Below are 21,933 nucleotides of genomic sequence, written 5' to 3'. Positions count from 1 at the left end.
CTGCAGATAATATGGGTGCATGTGACCAGCAATGGTATGCTCTCTAGGGCAGTGATTTTTAACCTTTTTTTTGCCGTGGCACACTTTTTTACATTAAAAAATCCTGTGGCACACCACCATCCCAAAATTTAAAAAAAAATCACACATTGTAGCCTAATACAGCATATATATATACACATACACACAAACACACACATACTGTATGTATTGTGCTGTTATGCCATGCCTCCTACAAACTACCCCTGCACTGGGAGTAAAAAGCAAGCAAAGTTTAAAAAATATGTCACACTGTTGTCAGTCTGCCGTGGCACACCTGAGGATCTCTCACGGCACACTAGTGTGCCACGGCACACTGGTTGAAAAACACTGCTCTAGGGCTTATGCACAGTAAAAGTTATTGTTACATCTGTGATAGCATATAATAGAAACATTTTGTCTTAATAGATTGTATTAGAAATATGCTTCTAATCAAAACTGAAATGCACCGATTTTCCCTTTACGACCGTGTGTGGCAAGCAGCCTCAGGTATATTTAATATCATAAATTGTGATGTTTTTATTACGCTTTCAACGCTTGGACCAATCTTTAGACGTAATCAGGTTTATTGTGTGCATCAGGCCAGCTGACATTTGCATCTTATGTAAGTACAGTTATTATTTGGGGGATTGCAATATTTTGTAAGCAACATGACTTTATTTGTACCCTCTTACACTTTATCTGTCAATTTATTTTAAAAAAGAATCTCAAGAGCAAGGTAACCATGGCTCCCTGAATTTATTTTTGAGCTCATAACTTAAGAATTATACATATATCTGATGTATTTAGCAGATTTAAACTCTATTTACTTTTCTTGACCAATGAGAGTTATACAAGTGACTTTACCGCAAATGATGGCAATGTAGCTGCTTTACTCTCTCCCTATCACAAGTTCATTGATTAAAACATTCAAATGCTCCAGATATTGTTATAAACTGCAAGCACCTTGCCAGAAGTTACTGTAATATTTAATCCACTTGCCTGCCAGTTACATAATGAAAATGAATGGCAGTTCGCAACCCCCTGTATCATCCCATCATATATCAATAATGTCCTCAGGATTTTCCTTAGAATCTAAAGTGGAGTAGCACAAAGTTACTTGCAGCATTGGATTGAGGCATCAAACAAAGGTTGGCCGGAATCTCATAATTTGCGGATGGAAGAATGTAAATAGACCTCCATAAAATATATTTCAGATCTTCTGTCTGCCTCACACCCCAACCCTTTGGTTGTGTGAAATATCCTATAACTTTCTCCAAAATTACTCATATTGAGAAATAGATATTATTTTCACTTTTGTGACATAAATAGAAGCGACATTTAAGGGATATGAAGCCCTATATTTTTCATTAAAGACTCAAATAGAACAGAGGATTATAAACAAAGTTCCAATTTACTTTTATTATCATATTGGCTTCCTTCTCTTGGTATCATTTATTGAAAAAGTGTCAATGCACTACTGGATGCTAGCTGAACACATCGGGTGAGGCAATGACATGAGTCATATATGTGCAGCCACCAATCATTAGCTAGCTCCCAGTAGTGCATTATTGCTCCTGAGCCTACCTAGATATGCTTTTCAGCAAAGCATACCAAGAGAATGCAGTAAATTAATAATAATTTAATAGTAATTTGGAAAGTTGTTTAAAATTGTATGTTTCATCTAATACATGAATAAGGGTTTCATATCCCTATAAAGTCATCAAATTTCTATTATCCTTGTGAAAGAGCAATATTTAAACTGTTAGTATATTATTATTATCAATTATTTGAATAGTGCCAACAGATTCCACAACGCTAAATATTAGGGATAACTGTTAAGTTAAATCTGTTCATTTTGATTTTGGAACGAGTGGAAGTTTGTGCCTGTACACAGCCGGTCAGTATGATAGAAGTTCATTGGCTAATAAGGAATCATTCCACAGCTTTATTGGTGGATGAATAAGAAGAAAAATGTATTTCTTTCATCAGATGGGGAGACTCCACAGGCCTTCATGTGTCTGAATTATCCTCCTGACCACTAGGAGGCGGCAAACACACCACAACTTGCCAGAGTTTTAAATCCCTCTGACTACCCTGAATCCCCAGTTATCTGTTGGAGGGAGATTAATACCTTTTCAAAGTTTTGTCACTTTGCTGTGTTTGCTTCTTCTGAGGCTACTTTAGGTTGGAACGTTTTTCTTTCTCTCTTTGTACTCTTGTACACTTGTATTTCATGGTGATCTAGAAGACTTCACTGCTTGGGTATAGATTTCCACCATGGTGACTCATGGGCTTATCATCTGATGAAAGAAAACAAAATTTGTGCTTACCTGATAAATTAATTTCTTTCATGATGGTAAGAGTCCACAAGCCCTGCCCTTTCTTTAAGTTCAGATGATGTCAGTACTTGTTTCCCACTTTTTTTTCCACTGCTTTATTTTTTATGTACGACTGAGGATTCAGGGTAGTAGGAGGGATTTAATGCTCCTATTGGTCAGGGACTTCAGACACTCCCCCCTCCCCTGCATATGAAAAGACACTTAGTTTACACAAACAGGGGCAAGCTGGAGCCTGTTCACATCGGTATACATCTAAAACGTTGGAGCTTGGTTAGGAGTCTGAAAATCAGCACAATGTTATTTAAAAATGAGCAAAACTATACATTGTTACAAAAACACTCACAGATGGGCTACATAAATGTATAATCTACAAAACATTTTTGCAAAGAAAAATCTAGTGTACAATGTCCCTTTAAAGGGATACTCAATCAAAATTAAACTTTCATTATTCAGATAGAGCATGCCATTTTAAACAACTTTCCAATTTACTTCCATTAACTAAATGTGCACAGTATTTTTATATTGAAACTTTTTGAGTCACCAGCTCCTACTGAGCATGTGCAAGAATAAGTGTGTATGCATTTGTGAATGGCTGATGGCTGTCACATGGTATTGTATGCATTTGTGATTGGCTGATGGCTGTCATATGGTACAGGGGTAGTGGAAAAAGACATAACTTTTAAAATTGTCAGGAAAAAAAATATACTACTCATTTGGAGTTCAGACTAAGTGTTATTGCATTGTCTTGTTATCTTGCAATTGTTGATTATGCAAATCTACTGTGTTGACTGGTCCTTTAATATATGCTACAGGGCTCTAAAACTCAGCAGGAGGGAAGCTGGATAGCAGCAGGCCCAAAAGTAAGGAGCACAACTACTAAGTAATTTGATATTTCTTTTTTAAATATAAATATTACAGTATTCACCCAATTAACACCCTTGACATGTTTTATGTCACTATTTTTTTGTTGCTTTTGCTTACTGATTCCCATGGTAATAAGTTTTATGTAAAATATATTTAATAATATTGGAAGAATGATAATATAAATAAAAACTAGTGTTGACAAATACAATACAATTATTGGTGACAGAATTCATTTTTTTGATAGTTCTTTTCCTGGGCAATTGAACTGTGAGTCAGGAAAATGTGGATTTCTAATGGATTGTATTGATTTTAAGGCTTGAAGCCCAAGGCTTTTACCAATACATTTATGGAAGTTATATAGGATTTATGAACAGAGAAAATGCCTAGCTGTAATCATTTATTGATTGTTTTGTTTTCCACTGCTACCAATCACAATGTATTTCAAGACAATGATTAAAAAGGTAGTTCCTAGTCAACCTTGGCTGAGGGTAAAGAATTTTACGAAACTGAGTTTAAAGGGACAATTCAGTTCTTCAGCAGGTAAGTAATGACTCTCATTTACGTGCTGCATTTTATTGTATGCATGTAAATTTGCTATTCTAATTTCTGGCAGCAGTTTATAATTTTGTAGGTAGCATAAAGGTAGTTAATACTTTAGGATCCGGAGTAGTTTTAATGGGTGTACAGCCCACTTGTAAGCAGGAACAGCCAAAACGTGTTTGTAAACATACATTTCTCACTGACAGCCTATAGGGAACACGCATCAGCAGCTTATATAACAGTTATCTATCACCAATGCAAAGCATCTCTTAATTGGCTTTTTATGTGATTTTAGCAATGTGTTCTGGTCCTCTCATGATCTAAAATAACCCCTTAAGGTTTCATCCAAATGGGCACCAGCCTTGATCCTTGCTTTTAAAGTGCAAATTTCATGGGAATTAAAGGGATACTAAACCCAAAGGAGCAGGCCCATTTTTGGTTCAGAACCCTGGATAGCGATTGCAGATTGGTGGCTACATTTAGCCACCAATCAGCAAGTACTACCTAGGGGCTGAACCTAAAATGGGCTGGCTACTAAGCTTTCATGCCTGCTTTTCCAAATAAAGATACCAGGAGAACGAAGAAAAAATTATAATAGGAGTAAATTAGAAAGTTGTTTAAAATGGAATGCTCTGTCTGAATCAGGAAAGAAAAAAATTGGGTTTAGTGTCCCTTTAAATCATACTGTAGTCATACAGTCTAAAGCTAGACATGGATAAAATGTACAGAAACACTCAACAGTCAATAGAACATTGTATTTTACAAAAACATATGATGCACAGGTAGTCTTTTTACGCAACCTTCGTCCTGTGTTCTTGAACAAGCTAGCATGTCCCGTTCCTCACAAATGATCTCACAAAACACTTGTTGGTTTAGCATAAGATCTAAAGGCACTGGATGGCCCATATGAGAAAGTACAGGCTGCAGACACTTATACATTTAACATCACTTTTATTTTGGTTGTTCCTTCTTAGCCAGTCCCATGGTTTATGCAGTGCTTCTCAACTCTCATGTAATCTTAATACATTTACTAACCTTTCCTTTTGTATATTATCAACTCTATAAAAAAGTGTAAATGTTGGATTTGCATACTACCATGCTTGTATTACTGACCAGTAGCATGTGTCTCAGTACTTTTGTGCTATTGATATACTTCTTGTATTTCTTACTTTCTAGCAATATCTTATGGATAACTGTGGTCAGATACATAGGGATTTGCATGTGTAAAAAATAGTTCATGCACATGTGCTCTGCTGCTCTGTCACTGATACTGGGCCATGCAGATCAAGCTGTGTGATGGATGATTATATGTGTTGTATGTCAGAGCTGTTCTGCTTGTTAAGTTTAAGCATTGCCCTAGCAGCTCAGTAACAGTGCCCCTGGAAATTATTTTTACGTCATAATATCTGATGCATGAATATTGATACCTAATAATAGCTTTATGTGCAATTGATCGTCTTATGGCAGTAGCTTTGCAATATGTTTTATTATAGGTAAGTAACCTGGGTGGTGATGGTTTCTATGGATGGATGCAAAACCTTACTTCCCCAGTAAAAAAAAATATTTAAAAGGGACATAATACCCATATGCTAAATCACTTGAACGAGATGCAGCATAACTGTAAAAAGCTGACAAGAAAATGTCACATGAACATCTCTTATGTAAAAAAGGAAGGGATTTTACCTCAAAATTTCATCAGCTCACAATAGTAAGTGCTCAGTGAACATTTATCCTTCAGCTTACTGTCCAGCTGCAGGTTGAAAAAAAAAATTAGCCAATCAGCATGAGCACTGCTGAGGTCATGCTTTGCTTTACTGTGATCTCATTCATTTTACTAAAATATTGCGAGATTTCAAATTAAATTTTCTTAAACTGGAATGTGGTTACTGAGGAAATTTTGAGCTTAAATATCTTTCTTTTTTACTTAGAGATGCTCAGGTGATATGTTTTAGTCATCTTTTTACAGATATGCTGCATCACTTTCAAATGCTTCAAAATTTGAGCATCATGTCCCTTTCATTTCTTCATTAAAAAAAAATAAAAAATCTTCCCCCAACTAAATAGATGCACTTTCTCCAGTTAATGTCCATATCTTCATCTAGAGCAGAATGCTGGTGTTGCAGAAGTGGAACATTGGATACATGTTTAACCCTTTTGTAAACATAATATATATAAAATAAGTTAGTTTTGTTTAAAAATTAAATGCTCTAAAGTAGTAAAGCATTTTATTTTAAAAATAGAACGTCCCTTTAAATTCTTCTGCAGGTCCCATTATTTGATCCTGTAGTATTGGGAACATAGTTCTGTCAACTTATCTACTTATGTATGAAAACTGGATGTTGGTAAAGGTCAGTGCTTTTCTCATAAGCAGAAGTGATTTTTACCTTGGTATTAGGGAAAAAAAAATGTGTGTATTGAATACTGGAATCAGCATTAGTGATGATTTACTGAGTTTGTTTTGTTTGGATATAGATATTTAAATAAGCAAAAATTCTTCTACGGAAAATCCACCTTACCTTGAAACCATCCTTACAGGGAAGCTATATCCTCTATTGTTTAACCCTCTCTTATTATGATTACCCAGCTGAGTTAAAGGTTGGTGGCTCTATCTCAGTAAAGCAAATTTTCATGCATTTTATACAGGATCTATCTTCTTCCCAGGCAATCTGTCCATGTGAATGTGTGATTTGAAAGCAAGTGAAATTGAGCTAATGCTTGCTAGTTTGTGCCAAAACTGAAATGTTGCAAATCAAGCTGTGTTGCAATTGTGTCACTAACATCCTAAAATGACTGATTCCTGGAGGGGCTGAATTTGCTCTTTACTGCTGGATTTATTTCTTATCAGAGCAATACACAGAGTAGGGAGTTTTTTTTTCTAAAACCCCTCTCATTATATCAATTAACGCCTGTTGTTTTGCAAGCATTGCATTATTCACTTACACCTCAGGACCAGATATCATTTAGAATGATATACTCATAAGAGAACCTCTATATAAAGCAAAATATTTCCAGTATATCAAATATTATACAGCTGTATTTAAAATGTAATAAAGCACCAGGATAGATTATTCTGTTATACACAGTACAATTTGCTTTGCTTTTGTTTTAGTTTTTTTATTAACTGTACAATTTACTGCTGACTTCTGTTCCTATAAATGTTGGTACTATCTGTAGTAATATATTAATAGACCTTATAATGTTTAAGATATTATCACAGATAGAAATGACTGTTGTACATTTATAAAATTCTGTTTTCTTGTTGCCAAATTACTGCTATACCTTCAACAGTACATGTGATTTCTACAGGTTGTTATTGTACAAACACATTTACAGTGCATGTGATTTCTACAGGTTGTTATTGTACAAACACATTTACAGTACATGTGATTTCTACAGGTTGTTATTGTACAAACACATTTACAGTACATGTGATTTCTACAGGTTGTTATTGTACAAACACATTTACAGTGCATGTGATTTCTACAGGTTGTTATTGTACAAACACATTTACAGTACATGTGATTTCTACAGGTTGTTATTGTACAAACACATTTACAGTGCATGTCATTTCTACAGGTTGTTGTTATTGTACAAACACATTTACAGTACATGTGATTTCTACAGGTTGTTATTGTACAAACACATTTACAGTGCATGTCATTTCTACAGGTTGTTGTTATTGTATAAGCACATTTACAGTGCATGTCATTTCTACAGGTTGTTATTGTACAGACACATTTACAGTGCATGCGATTTCTACAGGTTGTTATTGTACAAACACAATTACAGTGCATGTGATTTCTACAGGTTGTTATTGTACAAACACATTTACAGTGCATGTCATTTCTACAGGTTGTTGTTATTGTACAAACACATTTACAGTACATGTGATTTCTACAGGTTGTTATTGTACAAACACATTTACAGTGCATGTCATTTCTACAGGTTGTTGTTATTGTATAAGCACATTTACAGTGCATGTCATTTCTACAGGTTGTTATTGTACAAACACATTTACAGTGCATGCGATTTCTACAGGTTGTTATTGTACAAACACATTTACAGTACATGTGATTTCTACAGGTTGTTATTGTACAAACACATTTACAGTACATGCGATTTCTACAGGTGGTTGTTATTGTACAAACACATTTACAGTACATGTGATTTCTACAGGTGGTTGTTATTGTACAAACACATTTACAGTGCATGTCATTTCTACAGGTTGTTGTTATTGTATAAGCACATTTACAGTGCATGTCATTTCTACAGGTTGTTGTTATTGTACAAACACATTTACAGTACATGTCATTTCTACAGGTTGTTATTGTACAAACACATTTACAGTGCATGCGATTTCTACAGGTTGTTATTGTACAAACACATTTACAGTACATGTGATTTCTACAGGTTGTTATTGTACAAACACATTTACAGTACATGTCATTTCTACAGGTTGTTATTGTACAAACACATTTACAGTGCATGCGATTTCTACAGGTTGTTATTGTACAAACACATTTACAGTACATGTCATTTCTACAGGTTGTTATTGTACAAACACATTTACAGTGCATGCGATTTCTACAGGTTGTTATTGTACAAACACATTTACAGTGCATGTCATTTCTACAGGTTGTTATTGTACAAACACATTTACAGTACATGTCATTTCTACAGGTTGTTATTGTACAAACACATTTACAGTACATGTCATTTCTACAGGTTGTTATTGTACAAACACATTTACAGTACATGTCATTTCTACAGGTTGTTATTGTACAAACACATTTACAGTGCATGCGATTTCTACAGGTTGTTATTGTACAAACACATTTACAGTGCATGTCATTTCTACAGGTTGTTATTGTACAAACACATTTACAGTACATGTCATTTCTACAGGTTGTTATTGTACAAACACATTTACAGTACATGTCATTTCTACAGGTTGTTATTGTACAAACACATTTACAGTGCATGCGATTTCTACAGGTTGTTATTGTACAAACACATTTACAGTGCATGCGATTTCTACAGGTTGTTATTGTACAAACACATTTACAGTGCATGTGTTTTCTACAGGTTGTTATTGTACAAACACATTTACAGTGCATGTGATTTCTACAGGTTGTTATTTTACAAACACATTTACAGTACATGTGATTTCTACAGGTTGCTATTGTACAAACACATTTACAGTACATGTGATTTCTACAGGTTGCTATTGTACAAACACATTTACAGTACATGCGATTTCTACAGGTTGTTATTGTACAAACACATTTACAGTGCATGTGATTTCTACAGGTTGTTATTGTACAAACACATTTACAGTGCATGTGATTTCTACAGGTTGTTATTGTACAGTTGTTATTGTACAAACACATTTACAGTGCATGTGATTTCTACAGGTTGTACAAACACATTTACAGTACATGTGATTTCTACAGGTTGTTATTGTACAAACACATTTACAGTGCATGTGATTTCTACAGGTTGTTATTGTACAAACACATTTACACTACAGTACATGATTTCTACAGGTTGTTATTGTACAAACACATTTACAGTGCATGTGATTTCTACAGGTTGTTATTGTACACATTTACAGTACATGGGATTTCTACAGGTTGTTATTGTACAAACACATTTACAGTACATGCGATTTCTACAGGTTGTTATTGTACAAACACATTTACACTACAGTACATGATTTCTACAGGTTGTTATTGTACAAACACATTTACAGTGCATGTGATTTCTACAGGTTGTTATTGTACACATTTACAGTGCATGCAATTTCTACAGGTTGTTATTGTACAAACAGATTTACAGTACATGCGATTTGTACAGGTTAATGTACAAACACATTTACAGTGCATGTGATTTCTACAGGTTGTTATTGTACAAACACATTTACAGTGCATGTGATTTTTAGAGGTTGTTATTGTACAAACATTTACAGTGTATGTGATTTCTACAGGTTGTTATTGTACAAACACATTTACAGTACATGTGATTTCTACAGGTTGTTATTGTACAAACAAATGTCGTTTGTATTTTATGTGGCTGCAAAAAATGTTTTAATTTAAGGGAAATTAAAGGGAGCGTAAATTCTTCACAACATTCTAATTTAATTCCATTATCAAATGTGCTTCATTTTCTTTATATCCTTTGTTTAAGGACCAGTAATGCACTACTGGAAGCTATTAGCAATGCACTACTTGGGGCTAGCTGAACACATCTGGTCAACCAATGACAATGTTCTCTATGTGCAGCCACCAATCAGGAGCTATCTCCCAGTAGTGCATTACTACTCCTAAACCTTCCTATGTATAATGTTTGACAGTGTAGATACCAAGAGAAGGCATGAAATTAGATAATAGACTTAAATGGGAAAGTTGTTTAAAAATTGTATGCTCTGGGGCATGTCCAAGTAGCGACTGTGAACGGTCGCATCTTCTTAGTGCTCCTGCCGATTACCTAACAACCCGCCGGTTTAGGGTACTTTTTACAGCGACTTACAATATAAAAAGATCGGCACTACTGATACAGTGATCTGTTTTACGAAAATCGGATAGTTCTCTGTATTTTTGACGCCGGAACACAAGAACGGACAGTAAAAGCCTGGAGCGGTGGCTCAGGACAGGCAGCGCTACTGTCCCCCTCGGCCTCCCGAGGGTAATTGTCAGGACTGGAGATATTATAATAACAATCTCTCACTCCTATTCAGCTTCTTTGAACAAGCAAAGAGATCTTCTTGAGAAAAGAAACTCAGAGACTACAAAGAAATCTACTACCGCGTATCAAATATGGCTGCTACGGTTGAAACTACTTATGAGAACCGCATCGACGCCATTATGGCGAGACTGGAACATCTCTTTATGGACTTAATGCACAGAGCTCCTTGGGACTTTTTATCGCAATCACATTTGTCATATTTCAACTTAGGGGGCAGAGCAAAAGTTAAAGAAGAGAAGGCTGAAGAGGTCGGAGCTGCGGCCAAGGGCGTTCCCACGGTTTCCCCTCTACAAAGCAAAAGGGACATCATAGTGAGTACTGTGTTGTCTTCCCTTATGTCATACCGAAAGAAGATGCCCCGACAAACCAACAAGCTACAAGCGATTGATCAGCTTCAGGGGAATCCTATATGTAAAGTTCCTCTCAGTGCTGCCACAACATATAAAAACAGCAATGGCGTTGGTACAAACTGTGTAATGGCCGCTAACCAAATCAAGAAGCTCGGCAAGCCATGCTGTCCCGCGGCACGAATTTGAAGCACTCCTTCAACAGGGAAACGGAGGTAAATCCAGGTTTGATGCATACTGACAACATATTACCTCTCACGGATGTGGCTCTATCTTGGCAGCTGGACATGTCTCGCAACTCCGGAAGGAAAACCTTTAACGGACAGTCTATATTGCACAATTACTGGCACAAATTAAAGCCAGCCTGATGTATCAGTGGTATCGTTAAAGCAGTTGCATATTTTTGGTTTGAATAGGTTTTAAACTTGTTTCCCTATGTTTATGATTAAGTGACTATGTTAGTTGTAACCTTTATATTTGTTATCCCAGTTGGCTACATGCAGCTCTCTGCAGTACGCTATTAGCGAGCCCTTAAGAAAAACTTTGTGCTGGTGAAACTATGGAGGCATTGTGAATGCATTGATGCCCTTTAATATTTCTAAGTGTTTCCTATGGGGTTTAGGGGGGGCCCCGGGGGGGACACACATATAACTGAAAAAGGGATAATGATGCAGACGCTGCCTCAGATTATGGTAAGAAAAGGTGGAAAACAAGGAATAGCAATATCAACACCCCTCTTGTGGTCTACGGCCGGGACCGCTGTTGGGTGTTCAAAACATTAATCAATACTATCAAATTGTGTTATACCCAAAAAGAAAACTCTATGAGCAGTATCATAGTTATTATTACACCACAATTAACTGAAAGTGCATGTAGATAACCACTCAGGCTCAACAAGGTGGGTTAAGTTGGCTGGGATATTAGTTCTGAGCAGGTACACTGTTTTCAAATTTGTTATGTAGTTCTCTAGTTAGACCATAAGAATTGCTAATTTTTCTCCTTTTTAAAAAAAAAATTTTTTGTGACTTTAAATGCTAATAAAGTATCCAGTCCTGACCAGTGCACCTATATGAACATGTGATAGAAACAAATAGTTTTATAATGTCTTTAAATATGGTGCAAGGCGGTAAAATGTAGATTCTCCTACCTACCACAAGTCTGATAATATTCCCGAATATCATTTTAGCTTGGAAACAGGCCCAAGAGAGGCCTACATCTTAGTTATAGGAGGCCAATAAAAGAGCACTATTATTATTGATGTACAGCTATAGTCAGCTCTGTGATAAATACCTTGCGGGTTTGAATTTAACATTTAATATATGTTGCCACTACTTTTACTCTTTAATCTCTCAAAATCATAAGTAAAGAAATAGAAGTTTTGGTTTCTACTTACTATTGCATGAATAGATGTCTGAGTTATGCTATTCTGTAACTTTATCGATTTATATCATGTACAACCGCTTTATGATTTGTATGTTTATTAGACTTTAATAAAGCTCTTTTGAAAATTAAAAAAATAAATAAAAAAATTGCATGCTCTATCTGAATCATGAAAGAAAAAAAAAGTTGGTTGTTTGTCCCTTTAAGCACTTTGAGATCATAATATAACATTTTTAATAATATGTCGTAAAAAAAAAAAAACCTTTGCAATGTACTTTCATTATTTATTTTGCCCACTTTACTGTAATTACTAATAATTAAGGTCTTTCAAGTTCATGTAAAAACTAGCAGTGTAGACTCGAATTAGAATTAAAGGGACATGTAACCAAATGTTTTTCTTTCATGATTTAGAAAGAGCGTTCAATTTGAAATAACTTTCTAGTTTACTTCTATTATCTACTTTGCTTCATTCTCTTGATATCTTTTGCTGAAAAGCATATCTAGAATGGCTCAGTAGCTGCTGGTTGGTGGCTGCACATAGACGCCTTGTGTGATTGGCTCACCCATGTGCATTGCTATTTCTTCAACGCATATCTAATGGATATCTAAAGAATAAAGCAAATTAGATAATAGAAGTACATTGGAATGTTGTTTAAAATTGCATTCTCTATCTGAATCATGAAAGACAAATTTTGGGTTTAATGTCCCTTTAACTCTGTGGCTGTTAGTATCCCACCCAGTCATTGGTTGCACACTCTGGTGATCCATTTATAACTGACCCTAATTGGCCTTAGAAGAGAATGAAACCTGGTTTGCAACATGACTGCACACATAGCTTTAAGGAGTTTAAGACTTTGCATTTTTTTTTGTTTTTCAGTATTTAAAGAAATACATCTGCAGATCATTTCAGGAAAATCTTTGCTTTAAAACATGTTTACCTTACATTTATTTAGTTTAATGTCCCTTTTAGGGAAGGTTACTAGTATGTAGCTATTCTATAACACCTTAATTCTTTATATTGTTATATTTTTGCATACTGCTCTGTTGTGGTATATTACTAATGTAAAAAATACTGGCATACGCTAGAATAAAAATAGTTTATACAGTTCTTATACCTATTTCTATTCCTTCAGATGTGTGTTTTAGTCATAAGATAGTCACAATACCAGTACATTCCCTGTTAATAAACCTTTCCATTAATGCAGAGCAGTATATACAGAATATAATACTTCCCAGTTAGCAATTTTAATCTCACTGTGTACTGGTACCTGCCTACTGCTGTTAGCAAGAACTTCTTCCTCCAAATAAGGAAATGATTACAAATGTGTAACGTTTTTTCCAGCAACTACATTGGCTGTCACATTTACGTAGTCATTATTTCTTCTACCTAACTGAACATCATTGTGCATATGTAACTGCCTAAACAATGCAGAAAAAAAGACGTTACTGCTGCTTATATTTAATGGACCAACAAGAAAAAAGAAAACTCAAAAGCGCAAAATAAAACCACAAATGTGCGCATAACTTGATGTGCACCTCTTCAGCTCAGGATCTAATTCTGTACTTACCCAAAGGTACCCTGAATAGAACCGCATTGGGATATTTTCTTTCCCATACATTTTATTTACAAAATACTTACCGTCCTGCTCAAAAATTGTGCCAAATATTGGGAGCTCAAAACTATAAAATATTAACTTTATACTATAAATCAACATACAGGCCATGATGATCTTAGGCAAACTAATTTCACTATTTAACTCACTTTTTTGCTGAATAAACCCTTAAGGAGCAGTGTTATAGGTTGCTGTGCAATCAGAATCTTGATAACTTAAAGGGATATAAAACAGTCTGCTTCATTGTGGTAATAAAAAAATCACTAACCAATGGCTTATACTTAAAGGGACAATTCAACCAAATATTTTCTCCCATTTAAATTGTTCCCAATGATCAATTGTACCTGCTGGAGTGTATTAAATTGTGTTCAAGTATCTCCTTTACCCCTATTTTGGCCTTTAAAATAGCTGAATTAGCTTGTGGTATCCCAACCTATACTGAAAGTTTTCATACTGGAGTCTCAGCTATTGAATAGCCTAAATAAACACAGCCAGCAGAGGAAATGACACTGCCAGTGGGGTGCAGGATAGTTAAGTAATAACATGATCATTTCCCATTGTTTTCTCTATGTGTATTGAGCTTTAGTTTTCCAGACAAATATAAGATAAGGAAGCAAGTGTGTGTACACAAAGTGATAACATAATGAGATATTATATTACCTGAAGCTTAACCCCTTGTAATAGGCTGTGGTTTAAAAGCACAAAACTAGCTATTTCATATACAAAATAAACCTGAAAATGCAATTTCTCTTATATTTTTTTTACTCTGCAGCTGGTATAACAAGTCATTGAAAAAATTAATATAAAAACAATTTTACAGTGTACTTTCCCTTTAACAGAAAGCATTGCAATATTTGTTATCCATTATTTTAAAATGGTTTTACCTTTTCATTCTTTTTTTTTTACTTTGTTTCTGTAGGGTCCATTACTTCTTGTCATGCCCCTTGTGGGCTGGAGGTCTCTACAGGAAGTCATATCTAGCTTAATCTAATACAATTTTTCTATTATTCTAAAGGAGCACTGTTTTATATCCCCTTAATCCAATCACAAGATAGATCATGTTTTAACATATATCATAATGATTGCAATTGGTCAGCTTCCTAGCCCTGACTAAATTTAAAAGGAAATACAGGTAGTAGTTAGTTGTGTGCATTTGTGTTTAACGGAATACTTAATATGGACGCCGGTGTTCTATCAGAGTCTGCTCCTTTGTCTGTGGAATGCGATTATGTCAATCAGCAACATGCGCACTCAAAAGGGAGCAGATTCTGACAAGGAAGTTGTGTCGGATCTTGCTACCGCTACGCATGCACTGTTGAAATGTAACACTGTCACACAAATTAAAAGTGTATCATATATATATATATATATATATATATATATACATACACAGGGCAAAGTCCAATCACTCATTATATATAATATACACTTTTAATTTGTGTGACAGTATTACATTTCAAGAGTGCATGAGTAGCGGTAGCAAGATCTGACACAACTTCCTTGTCAGAATCTGCTCCCTCTGAGTGCGCATGTTGCTGATTGACATAATCACATTCCACACATTCCTATTTAACATATGTGGAGTGCGATTACGTCATACAGAGCATGCGCAGTCAGAGGGAGCAGATTCTGACAAAGGAGAAGAATCTGATAGAACACCTGGCATCGGCATTTGTCTCTTTTCAAAGCCAGATTTCTTAGTGTGAATGTGCTACACAATCCAGATCTTTTGTGTGTTGCATTTTCATAAGAAGAAATCTGGCTCTGAAAAGAGCTGAATACGATCTGTTGGCATTCGTTGTAATACAAATAACACAAAAGCCTTTTTTTCGTAATTGGTTAAGCAGACGAGGGAGGGATTATAGTGGTATTAGTGAAACTTTTAAATCAGAAGCTATTAGATAACTGAGTGATGACACATGTGTGGCTACAGTGTGATCTTAGAGTTAGTTTAAATTATTGTTGGATTAAGATAAACAAATACAAAGGAAATATAGATTAAACTCTCTTTTTTATTATATTGGGAAAATCTAATGCCAAATTGTACACATTCATCAAAAGTTATAAACCACTTTTTACATGAATAGTTCAATAGGGTCTGACAGAGATATATAGATGATGCTCTTACCCACATCTTCAACCTATCTCTCTCTACCGGCTCATTCCCATATTCTTTCAAACACGCAAAAGTCACTCCCATACTCAAAAAACCCTCCCTCGACCCCAATTCTCCTGAAAGCTACCGCCCCATATCACTGCTTCCACTAACATCAAAACTCCTTGAAAAACTAGTTTACAATCGCCTAACCCACTTCCTGTCCGCCAACTCCTTGCTTGACCCACTGCAATCCGGATTCCGCCCAAAACACTCAACTGAGACTGCCCTTACCAAGGTTACAAACGATCTTCTCTCTGCTAAAAATATTGGCCACTACTCTATACTCAACTTACTTGACCTCTCAGCTGCCTTCGACACAGACCCTTAGCTCTTTTGGCCTCTGTGACTTCTCTTTCCTGGATTCACTCCTATCTTTCTCACAGGTCTTTTTCTGTGTCATTTGCCAGCGACTCCTCCTCTCCTATGCCTCTGTCTATGGAGTACCTCAAGGATCTGTTCTGGGTCCTCTACTTTTCTCCATCTATACTTCTTTGCTGGGTAAACTTATCAACAGTTATGGCTTTAAATATCACCTCTATGCTGATGACACCCAGATCTACCTCTCTACCTCTCCACCCCTGGTCTCTCTCCCTCTGTCCTTTCTCATGTCAGCGACTGCTTATCTGGTATTTCTTCCTGGATGGCCTCTCACCACTTAAAGATTAACATGTCCAAGACTGAGCTCCTTCTTATCCCCCCCTCAAGCGCTACGCCGACTTCTGACTTCTCTATCCCTGTTGACGGCATCACCATTTCTCCATCGCCCCAAGTCCGCTGCCTCGGAGTCACTCTTGACTCAAATCTATCCTTCATCCCCCATATCCAATCGCTTTCTACATCCTGCCGCAACCATCTACGCAATATTTCCAAAATTCGCCCTTTTCTCAGCGCTGACACCACAAATCAAATAATCCACTCCCTTGTTATATCTCGACTTGACTACTGCAATATCCTACTTGCTGGCCTTCCTCTTTCCCGCCTCTCCCCCCTTCAATTCATCCTAAATGCCTCTGCCAGGCTGATCCACCTTTCCCATCGATCAGTATCTGCTGCACCTCTCTGCGAGTCCCTTCATTGGCTCCCCATTCACAGTAGAATTAAATTCAAAATTCTCACCCTTACATACAAAGCTCTCACCAACGCCGCTCCCCTCTACCTATCCTCTCTAATACACAAGTATACTCCAGCCCGTCCACTAAGATCCAACAACGACCTGCTCCTTGCTTCCGCAACTATCACCTCCTCTCATGCTAGACTGCAGGACTTCTGTCGTGCAGCACCTACCTTCTGGAACACTCTCCCTCGTGCTGTCAGGCTTTGCCCTAATCTTTCTTCCTTTAAATATTCCCTGAAGACTTTTCTGTTCAGGGAAGCCTACCACCCAACTCAATAATAAATTAATTTCACTTACCTAACATTTCCCTCATCTAACTTTGTATTAACATCTTTCTCAATCTTGCAGTCCTCACCTCCTGTTTCTCAACCTCCTACCCTTCTAGATTGTAAATTCCCACGGGAATAGGGCCCTCAATCCCTCCTGTATGTGTTTGTAAAGTTTGTCCTGTCTCTTACAAGTTTTTTATTGTTTAATTTAAATGAATTGTATCCATGGACAGCGCTGCGGAATATGTTGGCGCTTCATAAATAAAGTATAATAATAATATTTGTAAGTCAGATAAACAAATCTGGCTAATAAATAGCACCTGGAGTGGAGAAAGAAGGCAAGTTCACCATTTCTTTTTAATTGTAGAGAAAAATGAGCAAAAAGGAAGACGGTGTAGGAGACCATATTAAACATACACAAAACATGTATTTTGCAGGTGGGCTAAACAGAATGCAGAAAGATTTTGAATAACACTTTCAGAATTAGGGTGGTTAAATAGAAACAACTAGGGAGAAGCTGAGACAAGAGTAAGTTAATTCAAGTACATAGCAGTAAAGGTTCATGCCCTGAGTAAAAAAAATGAGTCGCAAGCCAACTTGGCATAATATCTATTTATATTATGTCATAAATCCTTATATACTTTGACTAACTCAGCTCTTCTAAATGTTCTTACTAGCAAAGCCCAGAAGCTAGCACATATGTACAAGCTAGAATGATGTGCAAGTTGTAGGACCACTGTACTCGCTCTTTAAAACAGATCATACCCAAATAAACAGCCACACCATACAATATTATTTTCAATTTGTTAGAAAAATGTTTAGAGAAGATATTTCATTGTGGAGCTGTGTATTTGGCTATGTCTACATGATTTCTTAAAGCAAATCCAGGTTAGAAAACTGCATGCTAGATAACAGCCTGATAGAAGGTGGATTTTAATGTTATCTTAAAGCAGATGCCTGTAGACACTACACCAATACCAGTGAAATTGTGGGGATTTCTGAGAAACCATGAAAAGTGAACTAAACAACATTGGACATGCATTGGCAAGTTGTTGGTGGAATGAAAGTCTTGAACTTGCAGCTATTTGGTTTAGTTTTCCAACTAGTAGACGTTTCTGACAATGTTGTTTGTGAATTGTGTTAGTCTTTTTACATTTTTGGTTATAAATATAGCTTACCTACTACCTTCAAGTGGGAAGTGAACATACGACTGATCATTTACAGAGGAATCCATGTTTCATGAAAATTACGTTCCTAAGATCAAATCTTTCCTTACTGACTTGTTAGCAGCCTTTAGTTGTTGTTTTTTTTATCAATGTAGTTAGGCAAGTTAATTTTTTTTTTTAATCTTCTGTAGATAGTTTACTGTATGTTTTCTTGTTCACTTTGCCATGCTACAATATTAATGTTTATTAGACGCAAAGGAAAAACAATTATGTGTGTATGTACTTTTTTTCAGGACACTCGGCCCAACATGTCAAGACCTCTGATTACCAGATCCCCTGCGTCCCCTTTGAACAATCAAGGCATTCCCACCCCCGCACAACTCACCAAGTCTAATGCTCCTGTTCACATTGATGTTGGTGGACATATGTATACCAGCAGTTTGGCAACCCTCACAAAATACCCTGATTCCAGGTAAATATGATGAAACAATACTTTATTGTCTTTAACAATATAGCTCCCATGTGACCATATAGTATTCATGTATAAAAAATAAATCATTTTTATCAGGACTGTTAACTACTTTTCTTTGTGGCATCTAAAAAAACAATAAGATATGGATCCTTGATCAGTTGTGCTTAAAGGGGCAGTCTAGTCAAAATTAAACGTTAATGATTCAGATAAGGCATGTAATTTTAAACAACTTTCCAATGTTCTCTTGGTATTCTTTGTTTAAAGCTAATGCTAATTTCTAAGCCCTTGAAAGTTGCCTCTGTATTTTTACAATTTTTCACAGCTGAACACTGTTTGCTCATGTGTGCCATATACCGTTGTGCTCATAAGTTTACATACCCTGGTAGAATTTATGATTTCTTGGCCATTTTTCAGAGAATATGAATGATAACACAAAAACTTTTCTTTCACTCATGGTTAGTGTTTGGCTGAAACCATTTATCATCAATCAACTGTGTTTACTCTTTTTAAATCATAGTGACCACAGAAACTACCCAAATGACCCTGATCAAAAGTTTACATACCCTGGTAATTTTGGCCTGATAACATGCACACAAGTTGACACAAAGGGGTTTGAATGGCTATTAAAGGTAACCATCCTCATCTGTGATCTGTTTTCTTGTAATTAGTGTGTGTGTATAAAAGGTCAATGAGTTTCTGGACTCCTGACAGACCCTTGCATCTTTCATCCAGTGCTGCACTGACGAGTCATGGGGAAAGCAAAAGAATTGTCAAAGGATCTGCGGGAAAAGGTAGTTGAACTGTATAAAACAGGAAAGAGATATAAAAAGATATCCAAAGAATTGAGAATGCAAATCAGCAGTGTTCAAACTCTAATAAAGAAGTGGAAAATGAGGGGTTCTGTTGAAACCAAACCATGGTCAGATAGACCAACTAAAATTTCAGCCACAACTGCCAGGAAAATTGTTCGGGGTGCAAAGACAAACCCACAAATAACTTCAGGTGAAATACAGGACAAGCGGTGTGGCTGTTTCAAGATGCACAATAAGGAGGCACTTGAAGAAAGATGGGCTGCATGGTCGAGTTGCCAGAAGAAAGCCATAACTACGCAAATGCCACAAAGTATCCCGCTTACAATATGACAAACAGCACAGAGACAAGCCTCAAACCTTTTGGCACAAAGTCATTTGGAGTGATGAGACCAAAATTGAGCTTTTTGGCCACAACCATAAACACTATATTTGTAGAGGAGTCAACAAGGCCTATGATGAAAGGTACAGCATTCCTACTGTGTAACACGGAGGTGGATCGCTGATGTTTTGGGGATGTGTGAGCTACAAAGGCACAGGCAATTTGGTCAGAATTGATGGCAAGATGAATGCAGTATGTTATCAAACAGAACGCCTCATTTTCCACTTCTTGATTAGAGTTTGAACACTGCTGATTTGCATTCTCAATTCCTTGTTTTTTTTGTTTTTTTTTTATCCCTTTCCTGTTTTACACAGTTCAACTACCTTTTTCCCGCAGATCCTTTGATAATTATTTTTCTTTTCCCATGACTCCCATTTTTCATTTTTTCATTGATTAGAGTTTGAACACTGCTGATTGGCATTCTCAATTCCTTGGATATCTTTTTATATCTCTTTCCTTTTTTATACAGTTCAACTACCTTTTCCCGCAGATCCTTTGACAATTCTTTTGCTTTACCCATGACTCAGAATCCAGAAACGTCAGTGCAGCACTGGATAAAAGATGCAAGGGTCTCTCAGGCGTCCAGAAACTTATTGACCTTTTATACACACACACTAATTACAAGCAAAGAGATCACAGGGGAGGATGGTTAACTTTAATAGCCATTCAAACCCCTTTGTGTCAACTTGTGTGCATGTTATCAGGCCACAATCACCAGGGTATGTAAACTTTTGATCAGGGTCATTTGGTTAGTTTCTGTTGTCATTATGATTTAAAAAGAGCAAACACAGTTTATTGATAATAAATGGCTTCAGCCAAACACTAACCATGAGTGAAAGAAAAGTTTTTGTGTTATCATTCATATTCTCTGAAAAATGGCAGAGAAATCATAAATTCTGCCAGGGTATGTAAACTTATGAGCACAACTGTAGATAACACTGTGCTCACTCCCATGGAGTTATTTATGAGTCAGCACTAATTGGCTAAAATGCAAGTCTGTCAAAAGATTTGTCTGCAGAGGCTTAGATACACGGTTATCACAGAGGTAAAAAGTATATTAATAAAAAGTATTGGTTATGCAAAGGGATTATCTGTCTTTTTAAACAATAAACATTTTCCAGTAGACCATTAGACTGTCCATTTAAACAATTATTTCCTGTTAGTTTCAACATCAATTTAAACAGCTTTAACATACCATTTTTTTCTCACAAAAATATTTTTAATTACTGGCCTTTCACAAGCATGATAGAAAAAAAAATGTTTGCCTTTAATACTCCACGCAGTTTGTCAAACAAGTTTTGGCAAATATTATATGTTCGCAGAAATGTTATCTCACAGATTTTTTCATTAAAAAACGTTTGTCTGAATTATAAAGACTAAAGAATATGTTGGAGAAAAAGCCTAGTGTTTTTCTTTACCAATTCCAAAGAAAGTCTTTCACACTTAAAATTCAAAGCCACAAGTCATGCAGGGAAGATAAATTATAAGATTACTTTATTGAAAACTGATTAACCTAAGAAAATTGCACTTGGTTGCTGTCTCAACTGACATTCATTTGTTAGTCATTTTCATTTTACTCCCTACTATGGCTTAGTTCTTTCCTTTCAATTTTTTCTTCACCATCATCATTGCAAATACTAGGAATGGATGTCAGAGCTCATCCATTATACAGAAATACAACAGCGGACCACACACAGATCCAATGTTATTCTGAGCAG

The 21,933-nt window shown here is 36.1% G+C and overlaps 1 protein-coding gene across 3 annotated transcripts in view; it reads left to right on the top strand.

The window, feature by feature from the left end:
- Positions 1-21,933, top strand: part of KCTD1 (potassium channel tetramerization domain containing 1) — a 416,307-nt gene that overhangs the window by 236,003 nt on the left and 158,371 nt on the right. For all 3 annotated transcript variants that reach the window (XM_053714994.1, XM_053714995.1, XM_053714993.1), the window contains exon 2: positions 18,846-19,024. In XM_053714994.1, coding sequence (XP_053570969.1) covers positions 18,846-19,024 — 179 coding nt within the window. The remainder of the gene's footprint in view (positions 1-18,845; positions 19,025-21,933) is intronic.

Source organism: Bombina bombina, chromosome 5 (genome assembly GCF_027579735.1).
Source record: "Bombina bombina isolate aBomBom1 chromosome 5, aBomBom1.pri, whole genome shotgun sequence".
Classification (NCBI taxonomy): Eukaryota; Metazoa; Chordata; class Amphibia; order Anura; family Bombinatoridae; genus Bombina; species Bombina bombina.
The sequence above is the reverse complement of the archived record's forward strand: the minus strand, read 5'-3'. Positions and strand labels throughout refer to the sequence as shown.